This window comes from Phocoena sinus, chromosome 11, assembly GCF_008692025.1.
Source record: "Phocoena sinus isolate mPhoSin1 chromosome 11, mPhoSin1.pri, whole genome shotgun sequence".
Taxonomy (NCBI): Eukaryota; Metazoa; Chordata; class Mammalia; order Artiodactyla; family Phocoenidae; genus Phocoena; species Phocoena sinus.
Window position 1 is genome coordinate 57,763,407 of NC_045773.1, and position 20,875 is coordinate 57,784,281.

The 20,875-nt window shown below is 35.9% G+C and overlaps 1 protein-coding gene across 2 annotated transcripts in view; it reads right to left on the minus strand.

Moving 5' to 3' along the window:
• The window catches only part of KHDRBS2 (KH RNA binding domain containing, signal transduction associated 2), a 721,722-nt gene that overhangs the window by 372,469 nt on the left and 328,378 nt on the right, over positions 1-20,875 (minus strand). For both annotated transcript variants that reach the window (XM_032650315.1, XM_032650316.1), the window contains exon 4: positions 9,844-9,990. In XM_032650315.1, coding sequence (XP_032506206.1) covers positions 9,844-9,990 — 147 coding nt within the window. The remainder of the gene's footprint in view (positions 1-9,843; positions 9,991-20,875) is intronic.

Genomic DNA, 20,875 nt, shown 5'->3' on the forward strand with positions numbered 1-20,875 from the left:
ATAAATGCTGACATCCTCAGAAGCTTATGTGTACGTCAGGCCTTGAAACCTCTGAGAGGCTTAGCTAACAGAATTGACTGGACTGGCCTTTTATCACCTGTGGGCTGAGCGAGCACATGAAACCCGGTGTTGGATAACTCAGAATGGTCATGGTGGTGTGGATATTTGGGAAAGAGTTTGTCTTGCACGGATCTAAACTTCATCCAAGTGGAAAGCTGCCACAGACCCACTGGAGTATGTCTATTCTCCCTGGCGGGGAGGCCAAGAAGGACCAGAATGGGTGAGGCTTCAAGTCTGTGAAAGTGATGGGAGACTGGAGAACAAGACGACATTTTTTAGGTTCTCACCACGTTTTTGGTGGCCTGCTTAGTTCTGCACTTTTGGTCCATATGGGGGAGACTATTTCAGTTTCTAACACTTTGGAGCTCTAAAGTTACCCCAGAAAACCGACCTACATCAGGATGAGAAGGGAAAGGAGGAAGCAAAAGGAAAGGACATCGAGGGAAAGCAGAAAAAAGCAGTCAGAAAACCTGCCCAGTGAAATAAAGCTGCTGGAGAGGACAGAAATAAACATGAACAGAAAAACAGAAGAACTACCTAGACAATGAAGTTATAGTACTTTCTGAAGAAATACAAGAAAACAATATCTACGTGATGTCCAACTAAACAGTTCATCTGAATTTGTGGCTTAGAAGACTTTGGAGACCGTATCTCTGGAACACATGACTAAAATGATAAGAAGATAGAAACTGTTAGGAAAAGATTATTTGAAGAAAGATCCAGGAGACTTGCCAGAAGTAATAGGAGTTGTTACAAAAGAAGAAAAAAAGGGAAACATATAGAGAAAATATATAAATAATGGGGAGAGAATTGTTCTGAAAGAAAGACCTAACACTGCCAGTGGAAAGAGCTCACCAACGTCCCCGTGGGCAAATGAAGAAAGGGTGGGGCCTGCGCGGATCCTGGTGAAATCCTTCAATGCTGGGGACAGGTGCAGTAAACTTACACATGTTCAGAGAGAAAGGACAAAGCTCACCTGCAGTGCTGGGAGCAGGAGGAAGGCAGACCTGCAGCCGGAAGTACTGCGGGAAAGGAAAGCACTGCGTTGTGAGAAGCTGAACTGCTCCCTGAGCTCACTCGGCTGAGAGGAAGACAAGAAATATTTGATGATCAACAGCAATTCCGTAGCCTATCATCCAAATAGCCCATCAGAGGAAAGTACGTGAAGTACAACTCCAACCAACCAACCGAACTAACCAGGTTATTACAGGGTGAGTTTTACAGCCCATCTTTCTCCAATTTCTTAACATCTTCCACCCCACCTGCCAAGACCATCCACAAAGTTCCAGGAGCACCAGACCCTGCGGGGTGGAGACAGTGGCAGGAGCTGAATGAGCAGCTCACAGCTCCTTCACCACCGCTACGCCCCAAGCCATAAATTCAGGGATGAGGGGAGCTTTGAACTGGATTTAAACTTGAAATCATAAATTGGAGCTGACTGGACTTAAAACCTACATTGTGTAAATTAAGACTCTTCTTAAAGGAGAATGAGCATAAAGCTAAGTGATTTGCTCAAACTGTTGGTAATGAATAAGGGAGAAGGACAGTGGTTATAAAAAAATAAAACCAATTCCAGTGTACTATACTGAGCACAGACTATCTAGTAAGCCATTTGTAATTGTATTTTAAGGAATTGTATATGCATCCTTACATACACTACGTAGAGAGATTGGGTAGAATAGGCAGAGAAAGGGATAAAAGCAAGAATTAGAGATGAAATAGAAGATACATTTCTTGGGGGAATGAGGACTCTTCCAAGTTCCTTGGATATCTAAGTTGAATACTGTCTGGAGGAATCAAACATTTCCCATTGTGGCTTGCTGAAAGAAGCTTCAGAACAGCAAAATGAGATCAGTTAATCAAGGAAGGGCAATTCAAAATAAGCTTACCTTGTATCTTGTGGAGCTGCAAGATAAGCTCTTTAAAAAGTAAGACCTAATTGCAAAAACAGAAGTTGAAGGCACATTTCAGGAATACATAATTTTGCAAAAATAATCAGTTTTAAAATATAGTATTCTCTATAAGTTTTTCTTGTTGCGTGAAAATATATGTTTTCAATATGAAATAGTGGGTTATCAACACTGTCAAGAAGCTAATCAAAACACTCTCTTTCTCTGCCCCCCACCACCTTCTCTCTTTTCACTTTCTGTCTCAATGAATAACTCACCATTGTCTGTATGGCAGTAGTCTTTGTCAACAGTCGATTTTTCTTGACTCTAGAAATAAGACTTTCTGTTTGATCAGTGTTGCCTGATCTATCATCACTATTGTCCATACTGTCCTCATTCTCCAATCTGGTCTCCCATTTCCAACTCTCTCTGCAATATTTCTCCATAATATTTATCTTTTAAGTCTTGAAAACAGTTTTCTCATTCTTAAATTCTACAAGGGCAGTGGCTGATGTAATACAAATTGCTAGAATTGTGCTTGGCATACATTTGATGCTCAGAAATATTCCTTGAATTTAAACAAACTGTTTGCCTTGTACCATTTATGTTACTTATTTAAACAAACCTTGCATCTTTCATTAATTAGCGCCATTTATTTTACTTATTTGAATGATTTATTCAGTTAAAATTTATATATTTTGTTTAACAGATTCTTATTATTGAGCTGCTTTTCTGCCTTGTTCCCTTTCTTTGGACCAAATTCTTCAGTAATCATGAGACATTTTGTCCATCTATAAAAGTATTTTCAGGGTCAGTGTTGGCATGTGCTTATTATGTACCTATGCATTTGACAGGATTAGCATTCAGTAAAGTTTTGAATATAATATACATTCTATTGATCCTCTAAGACTTTCCTTAACACTAAAATCCTATAAAATTAAGAGGTGAGATTCTCCCCTTCGAGATCAAACATGTATCCTTGGGAGCTACAATCTGTAACAACACAGATAACTTTTTAGGAATGCTGCTAAGCCTTCATGTTAATGACTACATATGGGATTGCAAAAGCAGTTCTTTTGATTATAACATCAGTTAGTGTGGAAGAAGTAACTCATCAAAATGAAATCAAGGTGCTAGTAGAGATTGGAGAATGATGCTCAGCATCTAAAAAGCAATCAAGGCTCATGAAGAGTAGCCTTAGAGAATTCAGAGCAGTGGCATCAAATGAGACCAGAGATAATTAATGATAAATTGTTTCTTAAATAGAAAGCAGATGATCACATCCTGACCCTAGATTCATAAAGTGAACTTTTGATTATCTGTCCTGGAGAGGAGTAAGACAACACTTGTATTAGGGTTTGTAGAAAAATCACACTCACAGAATCCACTGCTTCTTTCTTCTGTCTTTCAGGTTATGTCAATCAATTAACAATGGTAAAGTGGCCTTGGGTGTCAATAATAATAATAATGCCATATTATTATTAATTATATAATTATTATTATTAGTTCTATTCTAAGAACTAGTAATAATTTTAATTCTTTTAAAGTCATTGGCCTATATTATCTATTACAACTTATCAGATAAGAATACTCAATATTAGATGATTATAAAATTCTGCATGTATAATCAGAATATGATCATAGTGCTATAGCAATACAGGAAACATTTCTGTGCAAGTAATAATTACACGGATGCATGGCTTGTGCTTAGTGCTCTTAGCTACCACACTATTAGACTATAGTTAATTATGGGAAAGAAAAGGGAATTCACTGGTTTTGAAGATAGAAATCCAAGGAAACTCTTGACAATATTTTAACAACCACCACAACAATGAAGGAATGACATCCAGGTTCTGTTTCCCCCTCTGCATTGGATGTTATTGTTTTACTCTGTACCTGATCACTCTCTGGCCTGCTGGATGTTGTTGCTTTACATTGTGAACTCCTGCCATCCCCAGACAAAATGTATCTGCCATGCCCCAACTTGTGGTCTTTTTAAAAAAATTTTTTTAAATATTTATTTATTTATTTTTGGCTGCGTTGGCTCTTCACTGCTGCTTGCGGGCTTTCTCTAGTTGCCACGAGTGGGGGCTACTTTTCATAGCAGTGCACGGGCTTCTCACTGTGGTGGCTTCTCTTGTTTCAGAGCATGGGCTCTAGGTGCACGGGCTTAGTAGTTGTGGCACACGTAACTTGTGGTCTTGACACTTATCAATATTGCTTTTGCTGGCTGGTGGGTTTTTATTTAATACATTGTTTTCCTTATATTCTTTTCACCTGACTAAAAGCCTCCGACCAAATTTTCACTTTTTAATCAAATCATAGCATGAATTTCTATACATTTATATTACATCTATTTCTAAACATTATGTTTATAATCTTCTAAAACGTTATACATTTTTTTTCAGTGCATGAAAGTCTAGATCTTCTTCCATCTCCAAGACTGAAAATACCCTGCTTTTCTTTTTTATTTTCCTTATATCTGCTTACTTTCCTGTATAATTGCAGTTAGCAGCCTGTGTCATTTTCCCGTTTCAAAGCCAAGATTACAGTCTTTGAACAGTCTTTGAAGAACAGAAAGCAAGAATGTCCTCTATTTGCTTTTACCATAAGGAGGAAAAGAGTTTTACTTTTCCTCTGTAGTCACACTCTTGGTAGGTTTCCTATATAGGTTTCTAATATTTCAAACTTGAAATTATATAATATGCCCTAATTGGCCCATTTCAAGAATCACATCATTGTCCAAGATATCTGATGCAGGAGAGAAATAACCTGGAATGAACCATTATTTTCTGTGCTGAATTGACTTAAAGTCGTGTACGTGAGACTGATAGGACTAACAAAGGACACAGACACTGACACACACACACACACACACAGATATAAAACTACATAAGTATAAAAGTTATATGTATGTGTGTGTGTGTGTGTGTGTGTGTGTGAGTATTCACGGCACTTTTGGTGTTACTATAATTGACATAAAAATGCTTCAAACAGCATGTTTTCCTTTCTGGCATTTAAGAGGAACTAAACATGGGGCGTTGGGACTGTCCCTCTGGATTTGCTAGTTTTCTATAGGAAAGTGTTTTTGCTGAGATCTGATACACGCACACACACACACACACACACACATCTTTTCTTTAAATGGTACAGACCTTTAGTGACGATCATCAGAGACAACTCAGGCAGGACAAATACTACTTTTCCCGTTCAATAGACTCTGATAATCCCACAGTGCTGGGTCACATGCCCCCCTGGGAAAGTCTGAGGCCATCCGTGACAGAGTTGGTAGAAATGAGTGCTGTGATCTCTTAATTCTGTCAGTAACTAACTCTTAAGGAGGTAACAAAGTAATCTATTTGTTATTGTGACCTAAATCTAATTTCTTCTTTGTGTGGAAACTCCTCTTTTTATCTTTTTTTACTAAAGGATGTATAAATTCACATTCAATAGGCAGAATTTTGCTGAAGGCTTCATAAGTCCTGATTATGAGATAGTGTATTTTGTTTTAATCATGAGTTAATCATTCAGCATTAGTAAAACTTACTAATTCAACTTAATGGCTGGTGAGAGTCAGCCAATTTAGGAAAATTAAATATAGCCATTATTTTAAGGTAATCTGCTGGCTAGGCTTGGAAAAAAGGAAGCTGTATTTGGGGATACCAGGGAGTCCCATTCACAAACTATGATGTATTAATAAATGTCGCCCCTAACATTGTGCAAGGCACAGTCTGCACAGCCTTCTGTGGCAGTCCTAGTGCTTGAACTATAAAAAAAAGGAGTGTTACAAAATATAATAATGACAATGCTTGTTTACCTTTACAGCTTATAAAGGGAAGAGAAGGGCATTCACATTATTAGTTTAGAGTTTTATAGCCCTTTTGTCGTTATTTGTCAAATAATTTATTTGACACTCCTAATCAGTATTTGCAAGACAAATTAGCTAATATAAGGAAAACTTTAATATAGCACCTTCTTAAAGCATTAAAGATTTAAAATTAGCAGCATTCACCAGCAACCCCACTACTGGGCATATACCCTGAGAAAACCATAATTCAAAAAGAGTCATGTACCACAATGTTCATTGCATCTCTATTTACAACACCCAGGACATGGAAGCAACCTAAGTATCCATCGACAGGTGAATGGATAAAGAAGATGTGGCACATATATACAATGGAATATTACTCAGCCATAAAAAGAAATGAAATTGAGACATTTGCAGTGAGGTGGAAGGACCCAAAGTCTGTCATACAGAGTAAAGTAAGTCAGAAAGAGTAAAACAAATACCGTATGCTAACACATATACATGGAATCTAAAAGAAGAAAAAAGGTTCTGAAGAACCTAAGGGCAGGACAGGAATAAAGATTGCAGACGTAGAGAATGGACTTGAGGACACGGGGAGGGGAAAGGGTACGCTGGGACGAAGTGAGAGAGTGGCATGGACATATATACACTACCACATGTAAAATAGATAGCTAGTGGGAAGCAGCCACATAGCACAGGGAGATCAGCTTGGTGCTTTGTGACCACCTAGAGGGGTGGGATAGGGAGGATGGGAGGGAGACACAAGAAAGAGGAGATATGGGGATATATGTATATGTATAGCTGATTCACTTTGTTATAAAGCAGAAACTAACACACCATTGTAAAGCAATTATACTCCAATAAAGATGTTTAAATTAAATTAAATTAGCAGGGTTCAAGTTATTGATATTTTATTGACCTGCCACTCTCCTTGTTTTGATAGGACTGAATGGAAACCACCAAGCTGGAAATTTTTCCCATGGCAATAATCATTCATTTGTCTTACATATCACTTAAAGTACTAAAACTGTATTGTTTTCCAACATCTGACATCATTCAGACGTTTCATGAGGAGTTGTATGTTCTACAGTCGGGAGTCTTAGACAATGACAGCCCATTGTAGGAGAAGTTGGGTAGATGGTGGATAGCATAGAGGAAGATGAAAGTTCTAACCATGAAAAGACGCTTCATTGTGTAGAGGAATTAGATGTCAGTGGACCTCCCTACCATTTGACATTAGCTTTCTATGTTGTTCTAGTTTGCCTCTCACTGGGTATAATTCTTCACCTGTGATGTTTGTAAATATTAATATCCTGATATGTGAGTATTTCTATGGACTTTAATATAAATGTCAAAATAAACCTGAATTACCAAGTGATTTCATATAAAAGAAAAAGAACTAACAGTTAATTTTTGCCCCTTGTGGTTCTGGTGATGAATGAAGCTGCCATCCTTTGCTTGGTGCTGAGGCCAGCAAGGCAAATGGGAAAAATTTACCAAGTAAAACGGCTTTCATTAACTGTAAAATTTACTAATTCAACAATAAGTGTTATCAGAGTATTTATTTTTTAAAAGCTTATTCATTCATAGAAAAAGATATTTATTAAGTGCTTCCTATGTGCTTGGCATAGTTCAAGGTGGGAGAATAAAGCAGTGAAATGATACAATAATCCATGTCCTCATGACACATATTTTACAGGAAAACCAACAATAAATAAGTAAAATATATATATATATATATATATATATATATATATATATATATATATAGTACATATGAAGCTGTTAAGAGCTATGAGGAAAATAAATAAGTGAAGAGGGTCAGGGCATGATGGGACAGTGAATCACAGTGTTAAATCGGGTGTCTGGTGGTATCATGGACAAAATATAATAGGGCTGTACAAATATAAGGAGGTTACTTTAGACTGTGTAGTGAGGGAAGAATTTCCTGCAATGCTACCATGTGAGTTGAGACCTGAATGACAAGGAGATGGCTGTGTCAATATTTTCGAGAAGAATCTTCAAAGGCCCTTAGTGAAGAGGGAGCCTGGGGTGTTTGATGCACAGTGAGGAGCTGTTGGACGGGCAGAGATAAAACCGAGAGGCAGCAGGAACAGGTCACACTGGCCAAAGGAAGGTTTTCCATTTTCCGTCTCCATCTATATCTGTTTAGGGAGAGCATCTTGATTGTAGGGTACTATTCCCCAGACCACACGCAGATGAGGTTTTAATGCCCTGCATCATCCCCAGACACTCCCTCAGTCAATCTATCAAACAAATACTTATTGTGCCAGGTATGACTCTAAATGATGGGAATATGAGAGACACTGCCAGCCCTGCCCTCATAGAGCATATATTTCAGTGGAGAAGATATAAATGAAATGATTACAAGTATCAAGGGGTCTAAGAAGTAAGCGAGATGTATTACTGGTATTTATAATAAAATAGGGTTAACCTAGCGTACAGCCTAGGTCTAAAATCTATGTAATAATGAGATAATATTTCATTTTATGTATTTCACCTCAAAAAGTCATTCCAAGATTTTATCTACTATAATAATAAGATAGATTTAAAACACCAATTTACTTATATATAATAAAAAATATATATAGTGCTTTATAATTTTCTATGTCCTTTCATATGCATTACCCCATTTAATATTCACATTACTTATGACAGATGTCAGTCTATTATTATTACCTTCTTTTTAAAGATGAATAAGCTAAAGTTCTGAGAATTTAACTGACTTGTCTACAGTCACAAAATGAGTTAGTAATGTAGGCAGTCCTAGCCTTTTTCTAGATCACCAGAGGTCTGGTCTGAGCTAAATATAGTAAAACTGTTTACCCAACAGCACCAGGCATTTAGTTCAGAAGTAAAAGGAAGAGAGAACATAGCATTCTCATTCTTAAGAAACATGGGATCTATTTAGGGAAGTGTTCAGATAAGTACCAGATAATAAATTGTGCAGAAGTTCTTTGTGCATATAAAGTTATGGAATAATCAGAGTGGTATGGGATTATTCTATAACCTTGTCTTGACAGGAATTTTAAAACTGGGCATATAAATAGATTATGTGGTTAGATTTTGACACTTTTCTATTATGAAATTCTCTGGTTTTTTCCCCCATTATCAAAATCACTGCCAATCAATGAATCTTACCCACCATTTCCTCTGAGTTTATTGCTTAGTTTAGAAATCTACAGTGTTTCTTCATTGCACAGATTAATCTTAGCTATTCTCTCTTTCTCTGTCCACTGAAGACTCCTGCCAGGGCAATCCAGAAAACTTTACTCAGCATTCTCTTCTAATTATCTTATTCCCAGCTCCAAGCCTAATGCCAAGATTTTTATTCAAACAACCTCTTCCTGGAATGCTAAATTGTTGACCTTTAGGAAAGCTTCATTCATTTAATCTTCCTCTATTTCTTAGAAAATCAGTAGAGAATTCTATTCAGTATGCAACCCTAAATTTGCTCCCTTACTATATGAACATTCTCTGTTTCCCTCATATAGTGCAATAAGTTTATTTTTCCAATTTTTGTGTGATGTCAACAAATGTCTAGTTTTATTAGTATTGATTATTTTACATTATGTTTTATAATGAGCCAGTACCTGACATACTATTGCATAAGATACATTTGATATTTTCAAACACTATTGTTGTCTTGTTACACATATTATGTTTAATCTTTTTCCCCTTCCACTCTACCTGAAGATATTCTCTACTAATTAAAAATTATGAACAATACATGTCAACTACTAAGTAATTAAGACACAAGAGAAAAGTATACAACTTCAGTTACGTATTTGTGTTTATGTGTTAACTGTCTTATTCTTCATGGCTACGAATGGGTGTGTGGCATGCAGTGTACTGAAGACAAATGCTGCTTCCAAACCACCATTATGTGGCACCAGGTCCTGTGCTAAGTGCTTTTTGTATTCTTTTTAATTTTAATCTTCATGTCAACTCTACAGATAATTAGTCTGCAATATGTTTCTTTTCTAAAAAGTCAGTGAAAATCAAAGGCACATTTTTTAATAGAAACTGATGAGAAACATCTTTGTAAAAATGAAAAGCACTTACGGGAACCAGAAATTTTTTAATCTCTTCCAACGCATGACTCATACGTGAATAAGCTTCCCCAGGTGGAGCAAACACTTCAATTAATACATGAAGTTCATCACTCAAGTGTGCATATTTGGCTTCCCCACTCTTCCTTAGTTCTTCTTCCTGTGAAAAAGGTTATTTTTAGAAATACAAATCCACTCATTTTGCATTGATTTAACACTTACTGAGAAGATGACAGAGGGCATAATCTAAGCAAATTTTCCCTTAGTAGAAACTCTTTGAGAAATAAAAATCTGGTACAAGCCATTTTTGAGTGTTTGAATGATTCTTTAAAAAACAAATCTGGCATTTGTTTTACTCTTTCTGACTTACTTCACTCTGTATGACAGACTCTGGGTCCATCCACCTCACTACAAATAACTCAATTTTGTTACTTTTTATGGCTGAGTAATATTCCATTGTAACAAAGACCATATGCTAACACATATATATGGAATCTAAAAAAAAAAAAAATGGTTCTGATGAACGTAGGGGCAGGACAGGAATAAAGACACAGATGTAGAGAATGGACTTGAGGACACAGGTAGGAGGCAGTGTAAGCTGGGACAAAATGAGAGAGTAGCATTGACATATATACACTACCAAATGTAAAATAGATAGCTAGTGGGAAGCAACTGCATAGCACAGAGAGATCAGCTCAGTGATTTGTGACCACCTAGAAGTGGGGATATGGGGATATAAGTATATGTATAGCTGATTCACTTTGTTATACAGCAGAAACTAACACACCATTGTAAAGCAATTATACTCCAATAAAGATGTTTAAAAAAACTGGCATGATTATCATCTACACCACATTTTAATTAGCTAAATAAAAATGCTAAATCCCTGAAAAGAAGTGACACAAATGCCATTAACTCCTCAGTGGACTCCACTGGAAGGAAAGGATTGTTTTTGTGCCTGACAAGTAATCGTTTGCAGATAATAAAACCAAGATGACCATTGCTCTTTAAGAGAACCAGGATTTTCTAGATACTTTTTGAGAAGTGGTGAAAATGTTACTCATTCTCCATGAAAGTGAGCAAAACCGAGACTTCTCTCTCAACCTCATGCCTGCAGGTGTAGGTCATCATTTGGCTCCTACTCACCACTTCACTATCTTGGTCACCTCACTTTGGTCAATATAGAAGAGTATATTAAAGGGATGGCTGTTAAGCATTATGTTGGCCTTGATTCTGCGTGAGCTACATACCCTCAGATTTTTTGTTAGTACTGCACCCAAGTCATTACTGGGGCCTGATTAAGTTCAGATGCTGAGCAGGTCAGCGTCTGATCCATGTACTTTGCTCACGTGTGTTAGGTGTTTTACAGACACCTCCAATCTCACAATAACCTTGCACAGTATTCACATAATCCAGATTAGGAAATTGAGTTTAAAAGACTTTAAGTAAGTCTCAAGTTGGGATTCAAACCCAGCTCATTTTGCAACTAGATTTGCATTTGGATTTCAAGGAAGCAAAATTTAGTTAAAAATTAACATAAATAATATTAATTATATTTTACCTTTCTTGACTCTCCTCCCCCCAAACTAGCAATTGTTTCACTAAATTTCAAAGGATAAAAATTTTTAAAGTAATTTTTAGTTTTATGTGTGGATGAAATTGGAAGTGTAACATGAATACACCTAAACTGGGTAAACAAAAGCAAATTTGCTATCTATTTCATATGAGGTAACGGTACTACACATGTTAAAGTGTTTATCTGATTAGAAATGCCCATCATTTCAACACATGGAGGATCCATAACAGAGATGGAAAGGCCTGCTTGTGTTCCTGTGCCTCCCACACCTACTCAAATTTCTCACAGCAATACTTGTCAGCCCGGGAATACACTCTTACTTTCCTAGGCATACATTCTCTATCTAACTAGAGTTTTTACTTTTATTAAAAAGGTTTCTCTTAATGTCCAATTCTGACACTTCTCAATACTTCCTCAGCTGGTTTTCTGCTGGTTATTAAGGGCTACTTACTAGCCAAATTTAATAAGGTCTGCCACTGGAGGTGTGGCATTGAGATCAGAATTATAACACTTGACTTCAGACTCTCAAAATAAGCCAGATGAGATATCTTTGCAGTAGAACCAATAGGCTGTTGTTCATGAAAAATGCAGCTTTCTATTTAAAAACACATTTTCCTTTTTCCCAACATCCACCCTCCCCCAATCAAACTTTATATGAGCATATGAGGAAACTGAAGTCTTCGGAGATTAATCAACTTCTTCAAGGTCAAGAGTGAGTTAGGACTAGAGCCAGGACTCAGTGCAGTAGGGGACAGCTCTGATAAAGACTTCAGAGAACCAAAGTTACCACAGCGGAACCTCCCATGAGCTACTGCTTGTTATTTTCAAAACCAGACTCATACCTTCAAAGGTGCTATATTTGCCCTTGCTCCTGGGGATGACTTCTGACAAAGCAAAAATTCCCAAGCTTTAGTTTCTTCATATGTGAAGTTAAGATAATAGTATGTACCTCAAAGAATTTTGTGAGTTTTGAGAAAATTGAAGAATATTTTGTATACTAAAAAATGCCATATGAATTTAATATAATAATGATAATAAATATTATTTCCAATTTCTCAAGTAGTATTTTAAAATAATGTTTGTCTTTTTCAACAGGGACCAAAATAAATGTGTCTCAAACAAGAAGAAGAGTTATTTCTCTTTAATGCAAGAGTCTGCGGCTACAGGCGGCTGGAGGAGCAGGTGGTCTTTCTCCGCACCCTTCTCCAGCCCCTAAGATGTTCCTCTTATATGTGTTGATGAAGGAGGCTGTCTATCACAACTTCTGGATTCCACTCCGTGGAAAAAAGAAAGCGTGGACAGCAAAAAGCTTCCTTTCAAGGACATGTACCAGAGGCTTCATATATCAACTCTACTGACGTGTCTTTGGCAAGAGCGTGGTCACATGGTGGCCCTGGATGCAATGGAGGCTCTGTATGTGGATTCAGACCGAACAGCCGTGAGGCCACCTAAAATGCAAGGGCTTCGTTTATGACAGAAAACAATGAGAATGGATACTGCTTGATTATGAGCTGTCTTTGCCATTCAGTCCTCATTCAGGGTGAGTTAAAATGACACTTGATTATTATATCTAATTTTGATGAATACCTAGCCAGAGTCTGCCAGAATGTTCATATTTTATTTTCAAAAACAATACTTTACACCCTGGTTGGATTTATAATATAAAGCTCCAAGTTTCATTTGAATATAAGCAGACATCACAGCCATCCTGAAAAGCACAAGGGCCTGGACACCAGTAAGTATATTTATAGTAATTTAATACAGTCTCTTGAGGTATTTCTTGAACAAGAGTTCCAAATACATTATTGGAAAAATGTTCATCTTTGTAATAAATGCATTACCTAGTAAGTCAATTATGAACTGGGTGGTAGTATTTTCATGTTTCTGCCCCATCATACCTTGCATGTTTTGTAACAAAGATCATAGTGCCCTGGAAGCTTACACTAGTTAGAACAGGCACACAATAGCAAGAAGAGTAAAGAAAAAGATTAAGAAATTTAGAAATGCTAGAAAAATCTTAGGTGTAAACTGAAATGAATCATTCCAAAGTTAACACTAGGAACATTGGATCTCCATCTAATAAAGACATGGAAAAGGGAAGAGAGAATAAATCAAAAGAATGTGAGATGCACACACAAGAAGGTGAATTTACTTGACGTGATTCAAAATTCCATTTTAAAAGACTGGACACTCAGTCGGTATTATTTAGTCTTCCATGTATAAAGGCATATGTATTCCACTGAGGACATTTACTTTAGCCACTGACCTACAGAGGATAATTCGTGGTGTTTAACTATTACAAAGGAATCACAAGCTAATTATTTTAAGTAAAATTATTAGTTGCTAAACATTAGAAATTGTTTACACAAGGTCATTAGGGAATAACAAATCCGGTGTTACATATCCCCAAATACTCTATCCCACGCTAACCTTAAGGTAAACTATAAGTAAAACATATCAGTTTTTATAAGTTATCTTTTAGAGAATAGCACGGCACTAAAGAGAGTCTAATTTAAAGTGCATTCATGTATTTAATTGTTAAAAGGATTTTAAAGGGAGCTTTCTCTTAGGAATTATCATTTGTATTTTGTCTTCTACAAAAGAATGTTTCTGACTTGGAAATAATTTGACAGCTGGGGAAATTTCCTCTTAATTCAAAATAGCATGTTCAATGAAGAAAACTTCGGAAAAAATCTCAGCAATTACAAATGTATTTTTTTACTCAACAATCATACAATTCAAGATATACTGTTAACATTTTCAGTATATTTTCTTTAAGTCATTTTTTAAAACAATACCAGTAATGGAATAGATGTCATAATTTTGGTATTACTTCTTAGGTTATAGGTATGCAGAGTACTTTCCATGGATTCTCTAATTTTATCTGCAAAATTATATGCTAGATAATATTGTTCCTCTAATTTTACTGATGAGGGGACTATGGCACAGAGAGAGAAACTTATCCAGAGTTATACAGACTATGAATCAGAGAATAGGATCCAGTTAATCTCATAACAAAGGTCAAATTCTTAATCAGTATAGGTGTATTGCCGGTACACATACTTAAGTGTAAGTAAACATTTTATACATCCATATACCATGGATATCTCTAGTTTCTAAAAGACACTACACTTTCCTGGTATCCAGTTCTATGTAGCACTGTGCCCTGCACTGTGCCCTAGAGCAGGTTACAGGTCTTGATCCACCAAGCACATATGCTGTGAATTTCCTTTCCCTACCCCAAAGATTCTGCTTCCTTGGTAACTGTGTTATCAGCGCTGGGCGAAACTATTATTTTCAAGGTTCTCACTCAACTCCTATTTTATGCAGAGCTTACCTAAAAATGCTAGTGATCTCACATCACTAACTCTGTGTCTGTAATTCCCTAACTCTGTGTCTGTAACTGCCAGTTCCAAAGAAGGCATTCATCCAAAGTTTTTAAGGTTGAGCTCAGATTAGTTTACACAATTTCTCATAGATATTGATGTTGTATCCCTAAAACAGATGTGCTTCAGGACAGGTCATTTTCTATTTTCTTGAACAGTTTGCCCAACAGCAAGGGCAGGATGGTTAGGACCCGCCACCCCCAATTCTATTCTGGGGTAGACACTCAAGTCAGCTCACAACTAGGTAGTTTATCTTAGTTCAGATGATTCAAGACAACTTCCCCAAAATAGGACACAGGATTAGATGTCCTCTTGTGCTTTGGTGAAGCCATTTGGTTCCTGGATTTGCCAACTGCAAATTTTAACATAAAACTCAAAATTTCTTAAAACATCCTATAAGATCCACTCTAAAAATCGTTTATGGGTGACACTGACTTCATTTAAAATATCAGAGGGGCAGAAAGCAAAGAGTTCACATTTTATCATTGTAATGATAATCTCATTACAGACAGCTCAAAAAAAAATCCTCCTTCTCTTCTCCCCAAGCCCTTCCCTGCTTCATTACACAATTTTAATTTTTTCTCTTCTGTCTCTAATTTTTGTTATTACTCTGTCCTCCCACCTGGAATTTCCTAGGGAATTTCAAGTTATTTTCACCTCTATTAAACAGAGTAATTTAGTTACTGAGTGCTAATTCCCAAGCTTATATGTCCAGCTCATTATGGAGCTCAATGAAATAAAGGGGACGACAGTTATTTGGCCCTACTATCCTTAGAAGTCTCAATGGTGATCATTGGAATGACCCTTTAAAATCAGATAAACACACACACAAATAGAGTGCTGTTTAAAGTGGGATTTTAGTGAAAGAAAATGTTTACATTTTGTCAAATTAAGAAGAACAGTCACCTGCTTTGGGTAATTTTTTTAGAATATGCTATAAATTGTTCATAATTTGATGTAGACCATGTATTCCTCCTTTGCGCTACTTCAGATTTTGTTTTGTCCTTCCATAGTCTCCTGAAAGTCACCAACACCAACAGCAGAGAGAACACCTAAGTAACTGAGTTGATGTCCTACTCACCATTTCTTTAATTGAAGTATAGTTGATTGAAAATATTATATTTTCAGGTGTACAATATAGTGATTTAATATTTTTATAGGTTATACTCCATTTAAAGTTATTACAAAATAATAGTTATATTTCCCTGTTCTGTACCATATATCCTTATTGCTTATTTATTTTATACATAGTAGTTTGTGTCTCTTTATCCCATACCCCTAACTCACCCCTGTCCCTGTCCCTTCCCCCAATTGTAGCCACTAGTTTATTCTCTATATCTGTATGTTTCTGTTTTGTTATATACATTCATATCTACATTCATGTGTTTCATTTTTTAGGTTCCACAATAAGTGATATGAGTATTTGGCTTTCTCTGCCTGACTTATTTCACTAAGCATGGTACTCTCTAAGGTCATCCACAGTGTTGTAAAAGACAATTTCATTATTTTTTGGCCATGTAATATTCCATTATATATACCACATCTTCTTTATCCATTCATCTGTTGATGGACACTTAGGTTGCTTCCATGTCTTGGCTATTGTAAATAATGCTGCTATGAACACTGGGGTACATGTATCTTTTCTAATTAGTGTTTTCACTTTCTTTTGATATATACCCAGGAGTGGAATTGCTGGATCATATGGTAGTTTTATTTTTAAGTTTCTGAGGAAATTTCATACTGTTTTCCATAGCGGCTGCACCAATTTATAGTCATACCGACAGTGTACAAGAGTTCTACTTTGTCATCTTCACCAACATTAGTTATTTGTTGACTTTTTGATGATAGCCATTCTGACAGGTGTGAAGTTATATCTCACTGTGGGTTTTTTTTGTTTTTTTTGTTTTTTTTTTTTGCGGTACGCGGGCCTCTCACTGTTGTGGCCTCTCCCGTTGCGGAGCACAGGCTCCGGACGCGCAGCCTCAGCGGCCATGGCTCACGGGCCTAGCCGCTCCGCGGCATGTGGGATCTTCCCGGACCAGAGCACGAACCCGTGTCCCCTGCATCAGCAGGTGGACTCTCAACCACTGCGCCACCAGGGAAGCCCTCATTGTGGTTTTGATTTGAACTTCTCTGATGATTGGTGATATTGAGCATTTTTTCATGCGCCTATAGGCCATCTGTATATCTTCTTTGGAAAAGTGTCTATTCAGATCTTCTGCTATTTTTAATTGAGTTCTTTGGGTTTTTTTTTTTATATTGAGTTGTGTGAACTGGTTATAAATTTTGGATATTAACCCCTTATCCGTCATATCATTTGCAAATATTTTCTCCCATTTAGTAGATTGTCTTTTCAATTGACAGTGGCTTCCTTTGCTGTACAAAAGTTTTAAGTTTGATTAGGTCCCATTTGTTTCTTTTTACTTTTATTTCTTTTGCCTTAGGAGACAGCTCCAAAAACTATTGCTACAATTTATGTCAAAGAGCGTTCTGCCTATGTTCTCTTCTGGGAGTTTTACAGTTTCTGATATTATATTTAGGTTTTTAGTCCATTTTGAGTTTATTTTTGTATATGGTGCGAGGAATTGTCCTAATTTCAATTTTTTATATGAAGCTGTCCAGTTTTCCTGGCATCACTTATTGAAGAGTCTGTCCTTTCTCCATTGTATATTCTTGCCTCCTTTGTTGTAGATTAATAGATCATAAGTGCATGGGTTTAGTCCTGAGCTCTCTATTCTCTTCCATTACTCTGTGTCTGGTTTTGTGCCAGTACTATGTTGTTTTGATTACTATAGCTTCATAGCATAGTCTGAAGTCAGGAAACATAATACCTCTAGCTTGTTCTTTTTTCTCAAGTTTGCTATGGCAGCTTGGTTTTATGGTTCCATATAAATTTTAGGATTATTTGTTCTAGATCTGTGAAAGATGCCATGGGCATTTTGATAAGCATTTCATTAAATCTGTAGATTGCTTTGGGTAATATGGACATTTCAACAATATTAATTCTTCTTACCCAAGAAGATGTGGTATATTTACATTTCTTTGTATCATTTTCAAATTCATTCATCAATATTTTATAATTTTCAGAGTACAGGTATTTCACCTTTTTCGTTAAGTATATTCTCAGGTATTTTACTCTTTTTAGTGTGACTGTAAATCGGACTGTTTCTTTAATTTCTCTTTCTGAGAGTTCATTTTTAGTGTACAAAAAAGCAACAGATGTGTATGTCAATATTTTATCCTGCAACCTTACAGAATTCATTTATTAGATCTAATAGTTTTTTGGTGGAGACTTTAGAGTTTTCTAAATATAGCATCATGTCATCTGCAAATAGTGACATTTTTACTTCTTCCCTTCCAATCTGAATGCCTCTTATTTCTTTTTCTTGTCTGACTGCTGTGACTAGAATTCCAATGCTATGTTAAATACAATTGGTGAGAGTGGGCCACTCTCATCACTTGTTCCTTGTCTTGTTCCTTGTCTTGTGCCTGATTTTAGAGGAAAAGTTTTCAGCTTTTCACCATTGACTGTGATGTTAGCTATGGGTTTGTTAAAAATGGTTTTTATTATGTTGAGATATGTTCACTCTATACCAACTTTGATTACAGATTTTATCATGATTCGATGTTGAATTTTGTTAAATGCATTTTTTTGTGTCTACTGAGATGATGTGAATTTTATCCTTCCTTTCGTTAATGTGGTATATCACACTGATTGATTTGTAAATAATGAACCATCCTTGTATCCCTGGAATAAATCCCACATGATTATGGTGCATGATCCTTTTTATATAGTGTTGGAGTTGTGTTGCTAATGTTTTGTTGAGGATTTTTGCTTTTATATTCATCAGAGATACTGGCTTGTAATTTTCTTTAATTTTTGTAGTGTATCTGGTTTGGGTATCAGGGTAATGGTGGCCTTGTAGAATGAATTTGGGAGTGCTCCATCTTCTTCAGTTTTTTGGAATAGTTTGAGAAAGATAGATATTAGCTCTTATTTATATGTTTGGTAGAATTCCCCTGTGAAGCTATCAGTCCTGGGCTTTTGTTTTTCTGGAATTTTTTTTATTACAAAATCGATTTCACTACTAAGTGACTGTTTTGTTCAGATTGTCTATTATTTCTTCCTGATTCAGTCTTGGAAGGTTGTGTGTGTCTAGAAATGTGTCCATTTCTTCTAGGTTGTCCAATTTGTTGGCATATAACTGTTTGCAGTATTCTCTTATGATTTTTTTTTGTATCTCTATGGTATCAGTTGTTATTTCTCCTCTTTCATATTTTGTTTATTTGAGTCCTCTCTCTTCTTCTTGGTGAGACTGGCTAGAGGTTTATAAATTGTTTATCTTTTCAAAGAAACAGGTCTTGGTTTCACTAATATTTTTAATTGTTTTTAGTCTCCATTTTAATGATTTTCTCTCTGATCTTTATTTTTTCTTTCCTTCTGCTGATTTGGGGCTTTTTTGTTGTTGTTGTTCTTTTACTAATCCGTTTAAGGAAGTTTAGGTTGTTTATTTCAGATTTTTCTTGTTTCTTGAGGTAAGCCTGTATCTCTATGAATGTCCCTCTTAGAACTGCCTTTGTTGTATCCCATAGATTTTGGAAAGTTGTGTTTCCATTTGCATTTGTCTCCAGGTATTTTCTGATTATTGCTTTAATTTCTTCATTGACCCACTGGTTTTTAGCATGTTGTTTAGTCTCTTTGTGTTTGTGCTTTTCCCATTTTTCTTCCAATAATTGATCTCTAATTTCATACCATTGTGGTAAAAAAATAAAAAGGCTTTATATAATTTCTATCTTCTTAAATTTGTTGAGACTCACTTTTTGTCCTAGCATGTGATCTATACTGGAGAGCATTCCACGTGCACTTGAAAAGAATGTATATTCTGCTGTTTTTGGATGGAATGTCCTTTAGGTATCTATTAAGTCCAACTGGTTTGTTGTGTTATTTAACACCACTGTTGCTTTATTAATTTTATGGCTAGATGATCTGTACATCAATATAAGTGAGGTGATAAAGTCCCCTACTATTATTGCATTGTTGTCAATTTCTCACTTTATGTCTGTTAAAAATTGCTTTATATATTTAGATGCTCTTGTGCATATGTGTTAATGAGTGTAATACCCTTTTCCTGTATTGATCTCTTCATCATTATAAATATAATGACCTTCTTCGTATTTTGTATAGACTTTGTTTTAAAGTCTCTTTTGTCTGGTATGAGTATTGCTACCTCTACTTTCTTATTGTTTCCTTTTTCATGGAATATCTTTCATGTAAACTCCCTCACTTTTAGTCAGTATGTGTCTTTAAGTCTGAAATGAGTCTCTTGTAAGAAGCATGTAGATGGATTATGTTTTTTTATCCAATGAACCACCCTATGTCTTGGTGTGGATCTGTTTGGGTTCATCTTGTTTGGAACTCTCTGTGCTTCCTGTACCTGGATATCTGTCTCCTTTAGGCTTTGGAAGTTTTCAGCCATAATTTCATTAAACACATTTTCGAACCCCTTCTTTCTTCTCTTTCTGGGACTCACATGATGCAAATGCTGGTACACATTTTATTTTCTGAAAGATCCTTTAAATTTTTTTCATTTTAAAAAATTTGTCTTTTACTGTTCTGATTGGGTGATTTCCATTATTTTATATTCCAGATCACTTATGCATTCTTCTGTGTCACCTAGTCTGCTATTCATGCCTTCCTCTTTGTTTTTCATTTCAGTTGTTATATTCTTCAGTTCTGACTTGTTCTATTTTATATGTTCTAGTTCCCTGTTAAAATTCTTGCTGTGTTTATCTATTCTTTTCTTTAATTCAGTTATTATTCTTATTACTAATACTTTGAATTTTTTATCTGATAAATCTTTTATTTCTGTTTCTTTAGTTATTTTTCAGAGGTTTTCTCTTGCCCTTTCAATTGAGACAAATTCCTCTGTCTTCTCATTTTGTTTATCTTTCTCGATCTCTATGAATTCAGGTGAAACAGTTACCTATTGTGGTCTTGAAGGAGTGTCCTTAAGTGAGAGTGTCCCTATACAGTCTTGTTTGTGCCCAGTGACTTTGTTAGGAGAGCTGGATTTGACATGAAT